The following is a 19,958-nucleotide window of genomic DNA, read 5'->3' on the forward strand; positions in this document are numbered from 1 at the left end:
ATTCAAGGTTTTATAGTTGGTTTTCTTGGGAGTTTTTTGGTTGTAATAGTTGTTTATAGTTATGATAGAGTAGTTTTGTATGTATAGTTCTTCAACTCTGAGTCTTTATTTACTTGTGTTCAGTGCTTTGTAAGCAGGGTTCTCCCTCCCAGGGGTCCAAAGGTCTCTGAAAGGAGATATGACGAAGTGTCTTCTTAAATGGTGCACCTAGAACAATAAGGGAAGTCATTTGCCTGTTAAAAGGAAAAAAGTGCTTTCTAGCACTAACAGGGAAAGGGTTGATATTGTTTTGTTGCAGGAAATCCATCTTGATGATGGGGAACACCTGAAATTACAACAGGGGGGGCTCTGACCGGGTATTCTTTTCATATTTTACTACTAAAAGTAGGGAAGTGGTGGTACTTATCCAGAAAAATCTTCCGTTCACATTATTAGAGCAGGTGAAAGATGACCAGGGACAGTTTGTGAGACTTAAAGCCCTGATACATGGGGGAGGAATATGGCATTTTAAATGTCTACTGTCCTCCGGCGCATCCCCTCAAATTTTTGATTAGTGCTTTCTCTAAGTTGAGTGCTTTTAGAACACGGCACATTATTACAAGGGGGGGGGGGGATTTTAATTGTCTTTTGGATCCGACAGTGGACAGGATGCCTTGTGGGCCCCTAACTATTTCTTCGCAGGCCAAGGTGATAGACTTATACGAGGAGTTGGAACTGGTGGATATTTGGAGAGGTCTTCATCCTACCAGGAGGGACTTCACCTTTTTTTCAAACCCACATGAATGTCACACGAGGATTGACCTCTTCCCGGCTCCCTCGGCCCTTCTAGATTCAATTATGGGTTGTAAAATTGAGAATATAGCTATCTCTGATCACGCAACAGTATATTTGGAGGTTAAGGCAAAGAGTGAAGGGCTAGGTTTGCGGCACTGGCGTTTGGACCCTTTTCTCCTTCAGGATTCCAAATTTGTGAAATACTTTTTGAAGGAGTTTCAGGAATTCTTGACTATCAACTCAGGCATGGCTAGTAGCCCGTCTATGCTATGGGAGACTGCTAAGGCCTTTGCTAGGGGATTAGCTATTTCCTTTTCAGCTATCCGGAAAAGACAGAAGAAGGAACAGCAGCATCTACTTGAGATGCGGTTGAAAGGCGCCGAGGTGGCATATTTTGCGTGGCCTTCGGTGACTAAGCTACAGCGGGTCACTGCCCTCCGGGCTGCCTTGAATTCAATACCGACACAAAACGCAAAGGAAGAACTTGCTTTTGCTAGACAAAGGCTGCTAAAATATGGGGATAGGCCAGGGAAGCATTTAGCATACCTGACTCGGAAAAAGTGTACACCTCAATCCATTACTGCAATCAGAGACAGCGCTGGGGTCCTTACATACGATGCTAAAAAGATTAATTAGGCTTTTCCGAGCTTTTACTCTGAACTGTATTGGTCTGAAAGTTGCTAGGACAGGAGGGCTAAAACGGAGACTTTTTTAAAGAACCTGGACCTCGCAGGAGGTAACCTTGGAACAGGCCTCTCTCCTTAATACCCCTTGACAATTCAGGAAATACAGGAGGCAGCTAGGCAACTTCAGAGTGGGAAAGCGTCTGGCCCTGATGGTCTCCCGAGTGAGTTTTATAAGGAGTTTATAGGGATACTGAGGGCCGATGTTGGAGATGTACAATCACTCCTAATATGCATGAATGCCTATCACCATCTTTGAGAGAAGCTAATATTTCCTTAATTCTTAAGAAAAAGAAGGTTCCTGAGGATTGTGCCTCATTCAGGCCCATCTCTCTATTAAATTCAGATTTCAACATTCTGTCCAAGATTCTGGCACTGAGATTGGAAAAGATGTTGCCCCATATTGTTAAAGAGGACCAGACAGGCTTTATAAGGGGCTGTAGGTCCTCTAATAATATTAGAAGGTTGCTGAATATGGTCCAAGTTTGTCAGCAACAATCGATTCAGGGGTTGGTGATTTCCTTAGATGTAGAGAAAGCATTTAACTGGGCGGAATGGCCATATCTATTTTATGTCTTAGAACAGTTTGGGTTGGGTGGGTCTTTGCTCGGTGGGTGGAGGTTTTATATCGCCACCCTCTGGCCACAGTCATTACCAACTGGGTAAAGTCTGGGAATTTTAGAATTGTTGTTTGCGTGGATGATTGGTCTCTGCCAGCGGCTCTTTCATCAGAACTTCCACATAACCGCTCCGGAAGTGGGATCGAAGGCACACAAGATTACACTGTATGCGAATGATGTCCATCTGTTTTTATCAAACCTGATGACCTCCGTACCTCATTTGATACAATTTATCAATTCATTTGGGGCTACTTCAGGATACAAGATTAATTTTGCAAAATCGGAGGCTATGCCTTTGGGGAACCTTAAGGATGTGCCAGAAGTTGAAGGTGGCCCCAAGTTCCCTTTTAAGTGGTCACAGGCAGGGTTCCAATACCTAGACATTTTTATTACCCCCCAAGTTTGGTCTGTTATTTTGGACTAAATTTGCTCACTTTGGTCAACAACATTAGGCGAGATCTCCAGAGATGGGAGGCTCTTCCAATTTATTTGTTCCAACTTGTTTGCTTTATCCCATGTGTATGCTCCCTACAATATTTCCCAGGTCAACGCTGCAGAAGCTTATGGGATGGTTTGATTCCTTTGTCTGGCATCGTGGGTGGCCCCTCATCAAACTTACTAAATTGCAGTTGCCTCAAGGGAGGGGGAGGAGTTGATTTCCCAGACATCAGGAAGTACCAATTGAGTTCCCTGCTGTCCTTTGTCTGTGATTGGGTAGGTAACGATCCAAACTCAATATGGTTGGATATTGAGGTCTCCCAGGCAAAGTGCCCTCTTATAACCTGTTGTGCATGGATAAGATGAGGATAGTTATGGACCACTGCCAGAACCCCGTTGTCATTAGTACAGTCAAGGCATAGAGTGCGATGCATCAGTGAGGGTTCCTTATCCAAGACTTCGCCACCCACGCCTATAGTTGGCATGCCAGGGTTCCGATCAGGGATGATGGACTCAGGGTTCAAACTATGGGCGAGAGGAGTTTCTAGTTTGGGAGATTTGTTTGAGAGTGAGGTTATGATGTCTTTTGAGCAACTGAGCCGCAAATACGGGTTGCCCAGCAGAGATCTTTTCCGTTTTTTCAGGTTAGGGATTTCATTCAGAAGACGACTATGCTTCTCACTAAGTCCTATAAGCCCGATACAGAGAGGTTGTTTCGACGTTCCACAAGCACCCTTGCAGTTAGTGCCCTCTATCAGCTGCTGGGTGGCAGGGCCTGGCAGGATATTAACCGGTTATGAGGGGTCTGGAAGCAAGAGCTAGGAGTGGAGATCTCTTCTGAAACATGAGAGAACATAGGGGAGAATGCTCAAAAGATCTTAATCTATAATAGGACATGCGCTACGTAGTTAAAAGTTCTGCACAGGGCTCATCAGGCACCAGACCATCTGGCAAAGTTTAAAAAAGATGCATCTTCAGTGTACCCCAAATGTAAAATAAGTGTAGATACTCTTGCCCATTGCTTCTGGACATGCCACAGGCTCTGTGTTTATTGGAGCGCTATGGGGGGAGAGATAGGGAGGGTATTGAGGACTGAAGTCAAAGTAGACCAGATATCTCTCCTCTTAGGTCTACCGAATTTACCATCTTTAGACAGGCATGGGAAGAAACTATTTAATATTCTTGCATACTGTGTACGAAAGAATATTCTGATGACCTGGATGTCTGAGAACCCTCCAGGCTTTCTGGGATGGCAGAAATTAATTATGGAGCACATTCCCTTGGACATTTTTACAAACATGGTGCACCATACAACAGACCATTTTTATAAGACATGACAGCCCTACTTTAGTTATTTGGATATAGATTTGTCAGTTATCTTAACTAGGGCATTTGTTTAACCAGGACAGTTAGGTTTGTCAAGCCCTGGGTCCTGGAGGGGGTCTCCTGAGTTAATACGGGTAAATATACAATACTTCCGTTCCTTTGTTTGGGAGCTTTGCGCCGAGCATAGCTGTTCTGTATTTTGTGATTTTTTTGCTTTTCTTCTTTTTTGATCTATTAGTTATTTACTTATGTATTGGTGTTGCTTTGCACAGTGTTAGGGTTTGTGTTGTATTAAAGGGTAGGTTAGTAGTTAGTAGGCAGTAGTTGTATTGTAATGTGTGTTTTTATTATACTGATATTTGTTATTGATTGCATTTTTCAATAATTTTATGTGTTTGAAGTGATAAACATTTGCAAATAAATATATTTACCAAAAAAAAAGCATCCTATCTGGATGCATCACAGGATGGTACAGTAACTGGTCTTCTCTAGACTGCAAGAAATTACGGAGTGTTGTAAATACAGCCCAATCCATCACACAAAGCAGCCTTCCATCCACTGGCTCCATCTATACTTCCTACTGCCTCGAGAAAGCAACCAACATAATCAAGGACACCTCCCACTCCAGTTACTCTCCTCCACCCTCTTCCGTCAGGCAGAAGATATAAAAGTTTGAATGCACATATGAATAGATTCAAGAATAGCTTCTTCCGTGCTATTATTGAACTTTTGAACAGATCTCTCAAATGTTAATTCTGATTTCTCTCTGCTCCTTCCTGCAGATGTAAACTGTATTTTGCATTTTGTATGTTACAACCTGCCTGAATGGCAGGCAAAGCAACACTTTTCACTGTATCTCTGTACAAGCGACAATAGATCAATCAATTCCAAAGAACCAGGTTGGCAAACTTACATCACTCCGAGAAGCAATGGCACGATGAAGTGGGGTTAACCACATATTATCTTTAGCATTGACACGTGCGCCTGTAAAATAAAAATCACGAATAGAGTAATTGTACCCTGTGCATTGAAAATAAACATGCAATACAGAGTCTTCTTTAGTACCTCGGATTAAGGATACCGCAACGTAACACATTTTGAAGTTACTTAAGTTGAGCAAGTAGCAACATGGGTTCATAAATACATAATCCAAATTGGTACAAATACAAGTTACAAAATGCTATCGCTAAACCAATTTATCATTGTTGAGGATCGTATACAATCTGTAATAATCAGACAACCGCTTCAAAAATTATTCCAAAGTGGTCCTGGTCAGCCTCCTATCTCACCCATACAATATTGAGCTCAACTGAAATGTTGTGATCTGCATCCTAATACACACTGCCAATCTATGCTTGCCAACCTACATTGGTCCCTAGACAAACACCTCTAATTTTAGAATTCTCATCATTATTTTCAAATCTCACCAGGATCTTCGTCCTCCCCTTTGGCCTGCATTTCTCCAATTGTGGTCTTTAGCTCATTCCTGTTTTCTTTTTATTCTACGATTGCCGACTGTGCCTTCCCTCCCTGAAGCCCTCAGTTTCTTCACCTTCTCCACCTCTCACATTATTACTTATAACCAATCAGTATAGTAGAACTTTTGAGTGAATGTCCCTACATGCAAATACAAGTTTTGTTCAGTGTTAAACTGTGCTATATGATTCTATGACTATAAGGGGTAAGAGCAAGAATAGGCGGTTTAGCACCTCGACCCTGCTCTGCCATTTAATAGGATCCACGTTTTCTGCCTTTGCCCCATAATCCTTTACTCCCCTACTGATCAAGAATCTGTCTATCACAGTCTTAAATATATGCAAGGACTCTGGACACAGCTCTGTGGGACAGTGCCAGAGGCAGTCAACCCTGAGAAGAAACGAGCCGTCATCTCTCTCTAAAATTGACACCCCTTTATTTTAACACTATGCCCTCTGATCCAATTCTATGCCATAAGGGGAAACATCCTCTCAGCGTTTACCCTGTCAAGCCCCTCAAGAATCCTTTAAGTTTCAATAAGTTACCTTGCATTATCCTGACCTCCAGTGAGTAGCGTCACCACTACCTGTTCAGCCTTTACTCATAAGAAATTCCCTTCATATCAGGGATCATCCTAGTGAACTTTCTCTGAACTGCTTCCATGTTTATTTTTCTTTAACTAATCGGACCAAAACTGCTCACAGTATTCCAGATAAGGCACCTTTAGAGATGCAGTAAGAGTCCCCCACTTATTCCAAACATCTTGAAATAGGGGCTTACGCTCCATTCGCCTTCCTGACTGCCTGCCTGCATATTCTAGCAGGGAGATTTGTTTGAATTGATGTGGAAATTTCTAATTGAATTCTTAATCTACCAAGATGAGCATAAAGTTATTATATGGAAACAAGGAGATGAATGGCTAAGATTCCTGAACGAGGTAAAGTTGCCTTTCAGAAACTTCAGAAGCACCTTTCATTTCCTTTGGGATATCCAAAACTAGTTTACAGCCAATTAAATACTTTAGAAGTGTAATCAATTGTAAAAAATGTAAACAAATACAACAGTGAATGTCCACAAAAAAGGGAAATGACTGGACAACTTATTTTCGCTAATGCTTGAACAAAGATAAATGCTGGCCAAGATAAAGTGTCATCAGATCTTGCATTTCCACCCAAGGAGACAGGTGGGTCCTGGTCTAAAGGCTCATCTGAAAACAGCAGAAGTACAATACAATACTCCTTTTTCCTAGAGTCAGAGTTATAGAGCATGGACACAAACCTTTTGGTCCAACTAGTCCACACTGACCATGTTCCCAAATAAACGAGTCCTCCTTGCCTATGTTTGGCCAATATCCCTCCAAACCTTTCCTATTCATGAACTTATCCAAATGTGTTTTAAATTTTGTAACTTACCACTTCCTCTGGCAGTTCATTCCACACACAAACCACTGTGTAAAAATGCAGCCCCTCATGTCCTTTCTAAAAACTTTCTCATCTCACCATGAAAATATGCCCACTAGTTTTGAACTCCCCCACCTTCGGGAAAGATCCTTGCTATTCACCTTATCTATGCCCCTCATTATTTTACAAACCTCTAAGGTCACTGCTCAACCTCCTACACTCCAATGGAAAAAGGTCCCAGCTTATCCATCCGATTTTTATAGAACATAGAAGAATACAGCGCAGTACAGGCCCTTTGGCCCTCGATGTTGCGCCGATCCAAGCCCACCTAACCTACACTAGCCCACTATCCTCCATATGCCTATCCAATGCACGTTTAAATGCCGATAATGAAGGAGAGTCCACCACTGCTACTGGCAGGGCATTCCATGAACTCACGACTCGCTGAGTAAAGAATCTACCCCTAACATCTGTCCTATACCTACCCCCCCTTAATTTAAAGCTATGCCCCCTTGTAATAGCTGACTCCATACGTGGAAAAAGATTCTCACTGTCGACCCTATCTAAACCCCTAATCATCTTGTACACCTCTATCAAGTCTCCCCTAAACCTTCTTTTCTCCAATGAAAACAGCCCCAAGTGCCTCAGCCTTTCCTCATACGATCTTCCTACCATACCAGGCAACATCCTGGTAAACCTCCTCTGCACCCGTTCCAGTGCCTCCACATCCTTCCTATAGTATGGGGACCAAAACTGCACACAATACTCCAGATGCGGCGGCACCAGAGTCTTATACAACTGCAACATTACCTCAGTACTCCGGAACTCAATTCCTCGACCAATAAAAGCCAGTACGCCATATGCCTTCTTCACCGCACAATTTACCTGGGTGGCAACTTTCAAAGATTTGTGTACATGGACACCAAGATCTTTCTGCTCATCCACACTACCAAGTATCCGACCGTTAGCCCAGTACCCCATCTTTTTATTACTCTTACCAAAATGAATCACCTCACACTTAGCTACATTGAACTCCATTTGCCACCTTTCTGCCCAGTTCTGCAGCTTATCAATATCCCGCTGTAACCTGCCACATCCTTCCTCACTGTCTACCACTCCTCCGACTTTCGTATCATCCGCAAACTTGCTCACCCAACCTTCTAACCCCTCCTCCAGGTCATTTATAAAAATGACAAACAGCAATGGTCCCAAAACAGATCCTTGCGGAACACCGCTAGTGACAGCACTCCAAGATGAACCTTTGCCATCAACTACTACCCTCTGTCTTCTTCCAGCCAGCCAACTCCTAATCCAAACCTCCAACTCACCCTCAATGCCATACCTCCGTATTTTTTGCAGTAGTCTACCATGGGGAACCTTATCAAACGCCTTACTAAAATCCATATACACCACATCTACTGCTTTCCCCTCGTCCACCTCCTTAGTCACCTTCTCAAAGAATTCAATAAGGTTTGTGAGGCACGACCTGCCCTTCACAAAACCATGCTGACTATCCTTGATCACATTATTCCTATCCAGATGTTCATAAATCCTATCCCTTACAATTCTCTCCAAGATTTTACCCACAACAGAAGTGAGACTCACCAGCCTATAGTTACTAGGGTTATCCCTACTCCCCTTCTTAAACAAGGGAACCACATTTGCTAGCCTCCAATCTTCTGGCACTACTCCTGTAGACAACGAGGACATAAAAATTAAGGCCAATGGCTCTGCAATCTCCTCCCTTGCTTCCCAGAGAATCCTAGGATAAATGCCATCAGGCCCAGGGGACTTATCTATTTTCACCCTTTCCATGATTTCCAACACCTCTTCTCTACATACCTCAAAGCCATCCATTCTACTTAATTGTGACTCGGTACTCACATCGACAACAATGTCCTGTTCCTGAGTGAATACTGACGACAAGTATTCATTCAGTGTCTCCCCAATCTCTTCAGCCTCCACACGCAACTTCCCACTACTATCCTTGACTGGACCTATTCCTACTCTAGTCATTCTTTTATTCCTGACATACCTATAGAAAGCCTTAGGGTTTTCCCTAATCCTACCAACTAAGGACCTTTCATGTCCCCTCCTTGCTGCTCTTAGCTCTCTCTTCAGGTCCTTCCTGGCTACCTTATAACTCTCAATCGCCCCAATTGAACCTTCACGCCTCATCTTTACATAGGCCGCCCTCTTCCATTTAACAAGGGATTCCAATTCCTTATTAAACCACGGCTCCCTCACACGACCCTTTCCTCCCTGCCTGATGGGTACATACTTATCAAGGACACTCAATAGTTGCTCCTTGAACAAGCTCCACATATCAATTTATAAGGTAAACCTTCCATTCTTAGCAATATCCTGGTAAATCATTTCTAAACTTGCTCTAATTTAATAATATCCTTCCTCTCTCTTTTTCATTTTTGCCTTGCACATCAGTGCCCATTTTTCCAGAAGTCCATAGTTAAATACCCTTCTATGTTAATCCAAACAGTTTTAGCCCAAACCATAAATGGTTTCCCACATGACAATGAGGAAGGCAAATGGTCTCCCTTCAGCTTTACAACCCATCTACAGCCTTGGACATAGCTGATCACTCAATCTTGCTCCTATGCTTCCCCACAGTTTCCTAGCTGGGAGACACTACAGTCTCATGCTTCTATGATCATTTATATAATCATCATTATTGGCCTCTCTTTGTCCTCTAGATTGGCATCGCCCAAAGTTCTAGACTTGGATTGCTATTTTTGATTTACAAGCTGCCCCTCAACATCATCAGAAAATACATCATGTACAGTGATGGCATCCATCTTTAACAAACTACCCCATAGTATCACTCATGTATCAGATTTCTTGTCTGACATCCAGCATTGGTTGAGCAACCATTTCTACAATTAAATAGGAAGATTGAAGCTATTGTCTTCCATTCCTCTCACCGGCAAGTGTCAGAGGCTGAATCAAACTGCAGATTTAGCATCATATTTGGTACCAAAATTAGCTTTGTGATCACACAGATGGATATTGCTTACTTAAATCTCGACCATTTCCTGGCCAATCTCTGCCTCAGCTCTTCTGCTGCTGAAACTTTCATTCATGTTATCTCTAGGCTTTTCTGTTCTGACAGACATCTGAATGGTCTCCCATATTCTGCACCCTATAAACATGAGATTGCCCAAAACTCTGGTTGCCTGCATCTAAACTTAAGGAAATACTTTTGGCCTATTAATTCTATAGTTGTCGACCTACATGACTCCTGATTAAACGGCGTCTAGATTTTCAAGTTGTCATTCTTGCTTTCAATTCTTGTATGATTTGGCTCTTCCCTAACTCTAACCTCCTCTAGCTCCACCTTTCAAGTTAATTGCACTCCTAATTCCAGTTTCTTGATGGCTCCACAATTAGTACTTGCTCCTTCAACTACCTACTTGCCAAGCTTTGCAACTGTATCTCATCTTGCTCTTCTCAGGCATTCTAAGACCTAACTCTTTGATGAAGCTTTTGTTAAATCAATCCTCATATCTCCTGGTGTCATATTTTGTTTTAAGTCTCTATTAAAAGGGGAGAAATAAAGTAGTGTGAACTACATTGTGTATCAAATAAAGATTTCCTGAATTTTTAACAAACACAATGTTTAATTCCACATAATCTTGTATGCATCATCACGGTTCAAAAAATTAAAGCAAAAACTTAATGCCAATCTTTTCTGTTCGGAATTAACTTGCACAAATAGGAATGTCAACACTGGACTTACCTGACAAGATAAGAAGCTCGATGATTTCAGCATCACCAAGAAAGGCAGCTGCATGTAGTGGTGTCCGCTTTTCAGGATCCTTTTGAAAAAAAATCATAATTGAGCATGTTAAAATGATATACATAAATAATCTATTCTGAGTGTCATTAGTGAATTAAATTTGAATGTGGAGATGAATGGTATGGATTAAAAACTGACCATGCCAATCATTGACTAGACATGTGAGTCAACAGGGTCAAATGACTCATTCAAGATTGCCAGGGAACGATCAATTTACAGCATAAAGTGCATTAAATCACTCAATTCTCTGACACTATTTGTTCACACACTAGGAACTTCATTCAATTCCATAAAAAGAGGAAATAAATACATAGTTATTCTGTATTTCATGCCTTCCAGCAAACTTCGACATACCATGTTGATGCACACACTTAATATTCTATGAAACTAATTTATGTTTGTATTATCAAACTAAAAATTCTTAAAAGGCTCCAAAGTAAATACGCACTGATCAATCTGGAATTGTACGATACAGTATTGTTCTGCATTTGGTGTTTTTAGGCTGTGTTAAGATTCCCAGAGACAACAAACATTAAAAGTTAAGTCCAAACAACCAGCATTTAACTAAAAGAATCAGAAGATTTCATATTTTTAGGAAATACGATTGTTGCTGCACATGAAAACACCCTTTTGATTAGCTGACCTATTTCTCTTTCTAATGAAGTTAACAAACCTTTTGGCAAATTTGATGATATCACCAAAGAATTCTGTTGCTGACAAGCTGATTTTTGTTTTTCACTGGAGAACTACATAAATAATTGAAACATTTTAATGAGATAAGGGTAGACCTGCTGGCTCTAATCTCAAGCTTAATAGATAGGTTGTGCACTGGTTAAGTTCTCTCAATTCCAAGCCTGATTTTGTTAACAAAGCATTTCAAATTCCTTTCCTTTCATCTTGCACTTCACACTTTAATCTCCAATCTACAAGTTATACTCCCATGTCTTATATTTCTAATGCCCATTCCTTACTGCTCTTCAGGAGGTTACAGTGAGCTGCATTCTTGAATTGCTGCAGTTCATGTGGTTGGTGTAAATAAAAGGTAAAGTCGCCAGAGTCCCCTCAGACTATGGGGCTGCTCTCTTCTCATTAGAGAGAAGAGTGGTGGTGGTTAACCTGAGGGTTGCCACACCTCAGACAAGGGAGAAGTTGCAAAGGAGAGTCCTTCACAGTAACCTCATCTGGTACAGGAAATTAACCCACACTATTGGCATTACTGCAACACAAACCAGCCATCAAACCACCTGATTCCCTTGTTCTATAATGTATCACTGAACCAGATTTTAGGTTTGAGCATTGGTCTTAGCTGGACTGGAGTTAGTGGTGCTTTCATTAAGTTTAGTGTGACCTTAGAGGTTTATAAAATCATGAGGGGCATAGATAAGGTGAATAGCAAATGCCTTTCGCTTAGTTTCAACTGCTACCCCCACCCTAAGGTGCATACTGTTAAGGTTGAAAGAGAAAGATTTAAAAAGGGACCCAAGGGCCAACTTTTTCCCCCACACAGAGGGTGGTTCATATGCGGAATAAATTAGAGGAAGTGATTGACGCAGATACAGCTACAACATTTAAGATACATTTGGACAGGTACATGAATAGGAAAGGGTTAGAAGGATATGGGCCAAACACAGGCAAGTGGGAGTAGTTTAGTTTGAGAAACTAGGCCTGCATGGTCAACTTGGACCAAAGGGTCTGTTTCCATGCTGTGTGACCACGACGCTCGACAAATAAAGAAATAATTTTATTGCCACATGTATTTTACAGTTTCAAAATACTGTATTGCAAAATTATGCATTGCAAAATACAATAAATACAGAGAAAAGCTTTTATTTGTCTCAACATTATAGCACCATCGTGATAGTTTTAAGAACAAGAGAAACATGAAAAGGTATAGCTTAAAGAGAAGTCCACCTAAATTCTAAGCCAGCTGAGAACCACTACCACCTCGTTGCCACCTGCGCAGGACCCACCAACTTCAAACCACGTCTCTTGCCAAGGTTCACCTTGTTGATGTCACTGTGATGCCCTTGCACCACTGCTTCACTGTCACCAGGCCAAACCAACAATGAAATCACCAACCCTCAGGTGCCATCTTTTGCCACTGGCCTACCTCACTGACACTGCCTCCATCAACATAGCATCTGCTGATTCCGGAGTCCCATGTTCACCACTGAAAGTAGGGGCTTGCTCTTCTCATGCAAAAAAAACAAACACTGCAGGGAAATGCTGCTGGGCAAACCAGATGGATTAAAATTCAATACATTCCCAGGGCCGGATAAGCTTCATCTCAGTATGTAAAGGAACAAGCCCAAGAAGTAGCAACGGTGCTGGTCATTTTCCAAATTTCTATAGACTTTGAAACAGTGCCTAGGGATTGGACAGTAGCTAATGTAACCTCATTTTTTAAGGGAGGCAGACAGAAAACAGTCAATTACAGACTGATTAGCTTAAGATTCGTAGTCAGAAAAGTTCTAAAGCTCATTATACAAGAATGTAACAATGGAACACTTGGAAATTAATGACAGAATTGGACAATCAGCATGGATTTATGAAGGGGAAGCTGTGCTTGACAAATCTGGAATTTTTTGAAGATATTACTAATACAGTGGATAAGGGGAAGCCAGTGGATCCTGTTTACTTGGACTTTCAGAGGCTTTTGATGAAATCCCAGTAAGAGATTAGCATGTAAGGTTGAAGCACATGAGACTGGAGATGGTGTACTGAAATGGATTGAGAATTGACTGACAAACAGGAAACAAAAATACAAATATTGTATAGTGGCAGGCAGTGTCTATTGGAGTACCACAAGGATTGAAGCTTGTACCTCAGTTATTTTTAACATAACACTATTAATGATTTAAATAAGGGAACCACTTGTCCTATCTTCAAATTTGCAGATGACACCAACCTGTACAGGAGAGTATGTGGTGAGGAGAATGCATAGAAGCTTCAGTGTGATATGGACAAATAAAGAACGTAGGCAAATACATGACAGATGCAGTACAATTTGGATAAATGTGAGCTTATCCACTTTGGTAGCAAAACCAGCAGGCAGATAATTATACGAATGACAATAGATGGGGGTGGGAGGGGTGGGGAGTGTACTAAGACCTAGTTGTTCTCATACATTGGTTACTGAAAATAAACATGCAGGTGCAGCTGGCAATCAAGGAAGAAATGGAATGTTGGCCTTTGGAGCAAGAAGATTCAATTATAGGAATAGGGATGTATTACTGTAATTATACAGGGCATTGGTAAGACCACAATTGAAGTATTGCTTACAGTTTGGTCTGCTCATCTGAGGATAGATGTTCTGGCTATTGGGTGAGTACAAATAAGATTCATTGAATGGTTTCCTGGGTTGGTAACATTGATGTACAGAGAGAGACTGGATTGACTAGGACTATATTCATTGGAGTGACAAAGAATGAGGGAGGGTTGCATAGAACCCTATCAAATTCAAACAAGATAGATGCAGCAAAGATGTTCTCGATGATCATGGAGTCCAGAACCAAGGGTTGTAATCTAAAGGACAAGAGGTGGACCTTTTACGACAGAGACGAGGAGAAATTTCTCCACCGAGAGAACGGTGAGACTGTGGAATTCTCTGCCACAGAAAGTATTGAGGCCAATATATTGAAGACTATCAAGAAAGATATGGTGTAGTTCTTAGGACTAAAGGGATCAAAGGGTATGGGAAAATAACGGGATCAGTGTACTGAGTTGGAAGTTCAGTCATGATCATATTGAAAGGTAGAGCAGATTCGAAGGGTCAAATGGCCTATTCCTGCTACTATATTCAATGCTTTTATGTTTCTACTGGATTTCAAACTGAAAGCCTCTTTCAGTATAGAAAGGAATACACTTTCAATGGTATTTTCTTATGAATGTCAGATAAAGAGAAGTATTGAAAAACATCCTCGTTTTGGCAACATGCTCTTGGACACAAACTGAAACATTTCACTTTAGTCTCCAGTCAATTGAAGTTGAGCATTATGCATCAGAACAATCCAGCTATGAGTGTTCAGTTTTGCAAACTAATCAGTTAAAAATAAATGTTCTGGAAACAAATTTCTTGCTTACTAAAAACAGTAACCTACCAAAGCATTGACATCTTCGGTTTTATAAATCAACATTCGCACCTCATCAGGATCTCCGTTAAATATTGCCTGGACCAATGGAGGCTAGGAGAGAAAGAAAACAATTTCTTGTGTTGATCATTTTACAGAATTTTAAAAATATGTAGGCAGGTTCATATGAATAATAAAAAAAAGCTCAGAAAACAACACACATTTCAGCATTAAACTAATACAACACATTTCAAATTTCAGCCAGCTTCTCAATAACAGCCCTTTCTTCCCCATTTATAGTAATTAAAAAAGTACCTCAACAGTCTGAAAGAAAACTAAGAAAGTCAATACTTTGCCGATAAATACAGCAAAATCTGTTAATGCAAAATCAAAACAGTAGAGATAAAAGGAAAACTACCAAAGCAAATAATTTAACTGTAATAATTTTTTTCTGTGATTACACAATTACTTTCTTCCTTAAAAGAACACAAGTGGTAGGTGCAGAAGTAGACCAGAAGACTCATTGAACCCAGGCCATCATTCAACATAATCATTGCAATCTTGGGCTTCAAACCTGCCTGCCCACCTGTTCCCTGTATCAAATTCCCAGAGATAGCAAAAATCTGTCAATTCAAGCTTTAAAATTCATTCAATGATGGAGCATCCACAGCCCTGGGCTACAGAATTCCAAAGATTCAATAAACTTTTGCGTGAAGTCATTCTAACCTCCAGAAAATATCAGACCAATTTATACACTCAAAGGACACCTTGGCTATCCTCGAGGCTACAGAGATACATAGAATGTTTACAGCATGGAAAGAGGCCCTTCAGCCTATCATGTCTGTGCTGGTCATCAAACATCCACAAATTCTAACCTCATTTTTCAGCATTTGGCCCTTAGCCTTGTAAGCTATAGTGTTTAAAGTTTTCGTCTAAATGGTTCTTAAATGTCCATTTAGGATTCCCATTTCTACTATCCTTTCAGGCAGAGTCTTCCAGATACCAATAATCTTTTGAATGTATAAACTTCTCTGCAAATCCCTTCTAAACCTCCTGTTCATCTCAAAACGGTATTCCCTCGTTATTGATTCCCTCTACTAATGGGAAATATTTCATCCTAATAGCTCTCCCTTCCCTGCCGTAGGAAAAATAATTCGATCCTCTTAGACGAATCACTTCAGCTGAGGTAAAATCTGATGAATTTCTTCTGCCCCCTCACATCCTTTCGCAAGTGTGGTGACCAGAATTCTACACAGCTCACCAGTTAGAGTCAGAGATGTACAGTACGGATCAGAACCTGCAGTCCAACTTGTCCATGCCAACCAGATATTGGAACCCAATCTAGTCACACCTTCCAGCACCCGGCCCATATCCCTCTAAACCCTTCCTATTCATATACCCATCCAGATGCCTTTTAAATGTTGCAATTGTACTAGCCTCCACCACTTACTCTGGCAGCTCACTCCATACACGTACCACTTTCTGCGTGAAAAAGTTGCCCCTTCGGTCCCTTTTATATCTTTTCTCCTAGACCTATACCCTCTAGTTCTGGATTCCCCACCACAGGGAAAAGACTTCGCCTATTTATCCTATCCATGCCCCTCATGATTTTGTAAACCTCTATAAGGTCACCCCTCAGCCTCCAACGCTCCAGGGAAAACAGCCCCAGCCTGTTCAGCCTCTCCCCAATGCTCAAATCCTCCAACCCTGGCAACATCCTTGTAAACCTTTTCTGAACCCTTTCAAATTTCACAACATGTTTCCAATAGGAAGGAGACCAGAATTGCACGCAATATTCCAAACATGGCCTAACCAATGTCCTGTACAGCCGCAACATGACCTCCCAAACTCCTGTACTCAATACTCTGACCAAGAAAGGAAACCATACCAAATGCTTTCTTCACTATCCTATCTACCTGCGACTCCACTTTCAAGGAGATATAAACTTGCACTCCAAGGTCTCTTTGTTCAGCAACATTCCCTAAGACCTTACCATCAAGTGTATAATTTCTTCTAAGATTTGCTTTCCCAAAATGCAGCACCTCACATTTATCTAAAACGCCTTCTGCCACTTCTCAGCCCATTGGCCCATCTGATCAAGATCCTGTTGTAATCTGAGGTGACCTTCTTCGCCGTCCACTACACCTCCAATTTTGTTGTCATCTGCAAACTTACTAACTATACCTCTGATGCTCACATCCAAATCATTTATATAAATGACAAGATGTAGAGGACCCAGCACCGATCCTTGTGGCACTCCACTGGTCACAGGCCTCCAGTCTGTAAAACAACCCTCCACCACCACCACCCATTGTCTTCTACCTTTCAGCCAGTTCTGTATCCAAATGGCTAGTTCTCCCTGTATTCCACGAGGTCTAACCTTGCTAATCAGTCTCCCATGGGGAACCTTGTCGAACACCTTACTGAAGTCCTTATAGATCACATCTACCGCTCTGCCCTCATCAATCCTCTTTGTTACTTCTTCAAAAAACTCAATCAAGTTTGTGAGACATGGTTTCCCACAAGCAAAGCCATGTTGACTATCACTAGTCAGTCCTTGCCTTTCCAAATTCATGTACATCCTATCCCTCAGGATTCCCTCCAACAACTTGCCCACCACTGATGACAGGCTCACTCGTCTATAGTTCACTGGCTTGTCCTTACTACCTTTCTTAAACAGTGGCACCACGTTACCCAAGCTCTAGTCTTCCGGCACCTCATCTGTGACTAACTATCATACAAATATCTCAGCAGGAAACCCAGCAATCACTTCCCTAGCTTCCCACAGAGTTCTCGGGTACACCTGATCAGGTCCTATGGAATTATCCACTTTTATGCATTAAGACATCATGCACTTCCTCCTCTGTAATATGAACATTTTTTCAAGATGTCACCATTTATTTCCCTATATTCTATATCTTCCATGTCCTTTTCCACAGTAAATACTGATGCAAAATACTAGTTTAGTATCTCCCCCATCTCCTGCAGCTCCACACAAATACCTTTGCTGATCTTTGACGGGCCCTATTCTCTCCGTTTTGTCCTTAATATACTTGTAAAAACCTTTTACGTTCTCCTTAACTCAGCTTTGGCAAAGCTGTCATGTCCCCTTTTTGCCCTCCTGATTTAAGTATACTCCCACTTCCTTTACACTCTAAGGATTCACTCGATCTATTCTGTCTATACCTGATATATGTTTCCTTCTTTTTCTTAAACAAAACTTTAATTTCTTTAGTCATCCAGCTTTCCCTATCCCTACCAGTGTTTCCTTTCACCCTAACAGGAATATACTTGGTCTGAATTCTCGTTATTTAATTTCTGAAGGCTTCCCATCTTCCAGCCATCCCTTACCTGCGAACATCTGCACCCACTCAGCTTTTGAAAGTTCTTGTCTAATACTGTCAAAATTGGCCTTCCTCCAATCTAGAACTTCAATTTTTAGATCTGGTCTATCCTTTTCCCATTACTATTTTAAATCTAATAGAATTATGGTCGCTGGCCCCAAATTGCTCCCCCGCCGACACCTCAGTCACTTGCCCTGCCTTATTTTCCAAGAGTAGGTCAAGTTTTGCACCTTATCTAGTATTTGGTTAGTCAACAAGTCTTATACAGCTCCATCATAACCTCCCTAACCTGGAGGTTAGAAACTAGGATGAGGTGGGGGAAGGGGAAATGAGGAAGACCGCATCGGGAGCAACGGTTTATGCATAAACCAAATCATCCGCCGACATTTCCGCCACCTCCAAAAAGACCCCACCACCAGGGATATATTTCCCTCCCCACCTCTCTCCGCCTTCCGCAAAGACCGTTCCCTCCGTGACTACCTGGTCAGGTCCACGCCCCCCTACGACCCACCCTCCCATCATGGCACTTTCCCCTGCCGCCACAGGAACTGTAAAACCTGTGCCCACACCTCCTCCCTCACCTCCATCCAAGGCCCTAAAGGAGCCTTCCACATCCAAAGTTTTACCTGCAAATCCACTAATATCATTTATTGTATCCGTTGCTCCCGATGCGGTCTCCTCTACATTGGGGAGACTGGGCGCCTCCTAGCAGAGCGCTTTAGGGAACATCTCCGAGACACCCGCACCAATCAACCAAACCGCCCCGTGGCCCAACATTTCAACTCCCCCTCCCACTCTGCCGAGGATATGGAGGTGCTGGGCCTCCTCCACCACCGCTCCCTCACCACCAGACGCATGGAAGAAGAACGCCTCATCTTCCGCCTCGGAACACTTCAACCCCAGGGCATCAATGTGGACTTCAACAGCTTCCTCATTTCCCCTTCCCCCACCTCATCCTAGTTTCTAACCTCCAGCAACACTGTCCCCTTGACTTGTCTGGACTTGTCCGACCTGCCCAGCTCCTTTTCCACCTATCCACTCCACCCTCTCCTCCCTGACCTATCACCTTCATCTCCTCCCCCACTGACCTATTGTACTCTATGCTACTCTATCCCCACCCCCACTCTCCTCCAGCTTATCTCTCCATGCTTCAGGCTCTCTGCCTTTATTCCTGATGAAGGGCTTTTGCCCGAAACGTCGATTTTGCCTGTCCTCGGATGCTGTCTGAATTGCTGTGCTCTTCCAGCACCACTGATCCAGGCAAATGGAACTAGTTTAGTTTAGAAAACTGGGTCAGTATAGATGAGTTGGGCCAAAAGGTTTCTCCCTGAATGACGCTATGACACATCTAAACAAGAAACCACCTACAATTAACGTTTAGGCCTGGCCTCACAAGCAATTATAAAAGTGTTTTTTTTTAATTAAACAGGAGTTGCTGCTCACAGTCCAAAGGTCATCTTCAGCTCTCAGCTTAGTTCACAACTCCAAACCAAAAATGCTAAAACAGAAAAAGTGACATGTAAAATTAGCGAGGGTTCCAACATTATCCAGTCCTGTATGTTCTTTGACATCCAAGGTTCTCTTGTTGATCCCACTCTTCACCTTTACAGGTAGAAGTTGAACCGGCATTATTTCCCTTTAGAATTTCTCTCACCACTCTAATGTGGATTTACTTACAATTAGCTCTTTCCAGCTAACTTTGGCCAGAGCCTGTCTTATGTTATTAAAGATCAGCCTACCTCCAATTCTTTAAGGTCCATCCTTGTCCTTATCCAGAATTACTTTAAATCTTACTGAATAACAGTCACTAACAAAATGCAGCCCGCGCACTGCCACACCTACCATTTGTTCAGCCTCATTTCTATAAATTTAAAGATCAGCACCACCCTGTCTCTTGTAGGACTTTCTCCTATACACATTAAGAATGTTTTCTCAATCCCTTTCCCCTCCTCTCGACTTTCACAATTTGTCTATTCCAGTTTAGTATTATGGAAGGTGAAACTCCCAAACTAT

At 41.9% G+C, this 19,958-nt stretch overlaps 1 protein-coding gene across 6 annotated transcripts in view; it reads right to left on the bottom strand.

The window, feature by feature from the left end:
- LOC122551273 (serine/threonine-protein phosphatase 6 regulatory ankyrin repeat subunit C-like) overlaps positions 1-19,958 on the bottom strand; it is a 227,043-nt gene that overhangs the window by 148,349 nt on the left and 58,736 nt on the right. For all 6 annotated transcript variants that reach the window (XM_043692915.2, XM_043692917.2, XM_043692912.2 and 3 more), the window contains exons 2-4: positions 14,632-14,715; positions 10,472-10,550; positions 4,755-4,825 (exon numbers count right to left, since the gene is read on the bottom strand). In XM_043692915.2, the coding sequence (XP_043548850.1) occupies positions 4,755-4,825; positions 10,472-10,550; positions 14,632-14,715 (234 nt within the window). The remainder of the gene's footprint in view (positions 1-4,754; positions 4,826-10,471; positions 10,551-14,631; positions 14,716-19,958) is intronic.

The sequence above is a fragment of the Chiloscyllium plagiosum genome, unplaced genomic scaffold (assembly GCF_037043375.1).
Source record: "Chiloscyllium plagiosum isolate Xiang-an unplaced genomic scaffold, Cpla_swu_hap1 HiC_scaffold_7, whole genome shotgun sequence".
Lineage (NCBI taxonomy): Eukaryota > Metazoa > Chordata > Chondrichthyes > Orectolobiformes > Hemiscylliidae > Chiloscyllium > Chiloscyllium plagiosum.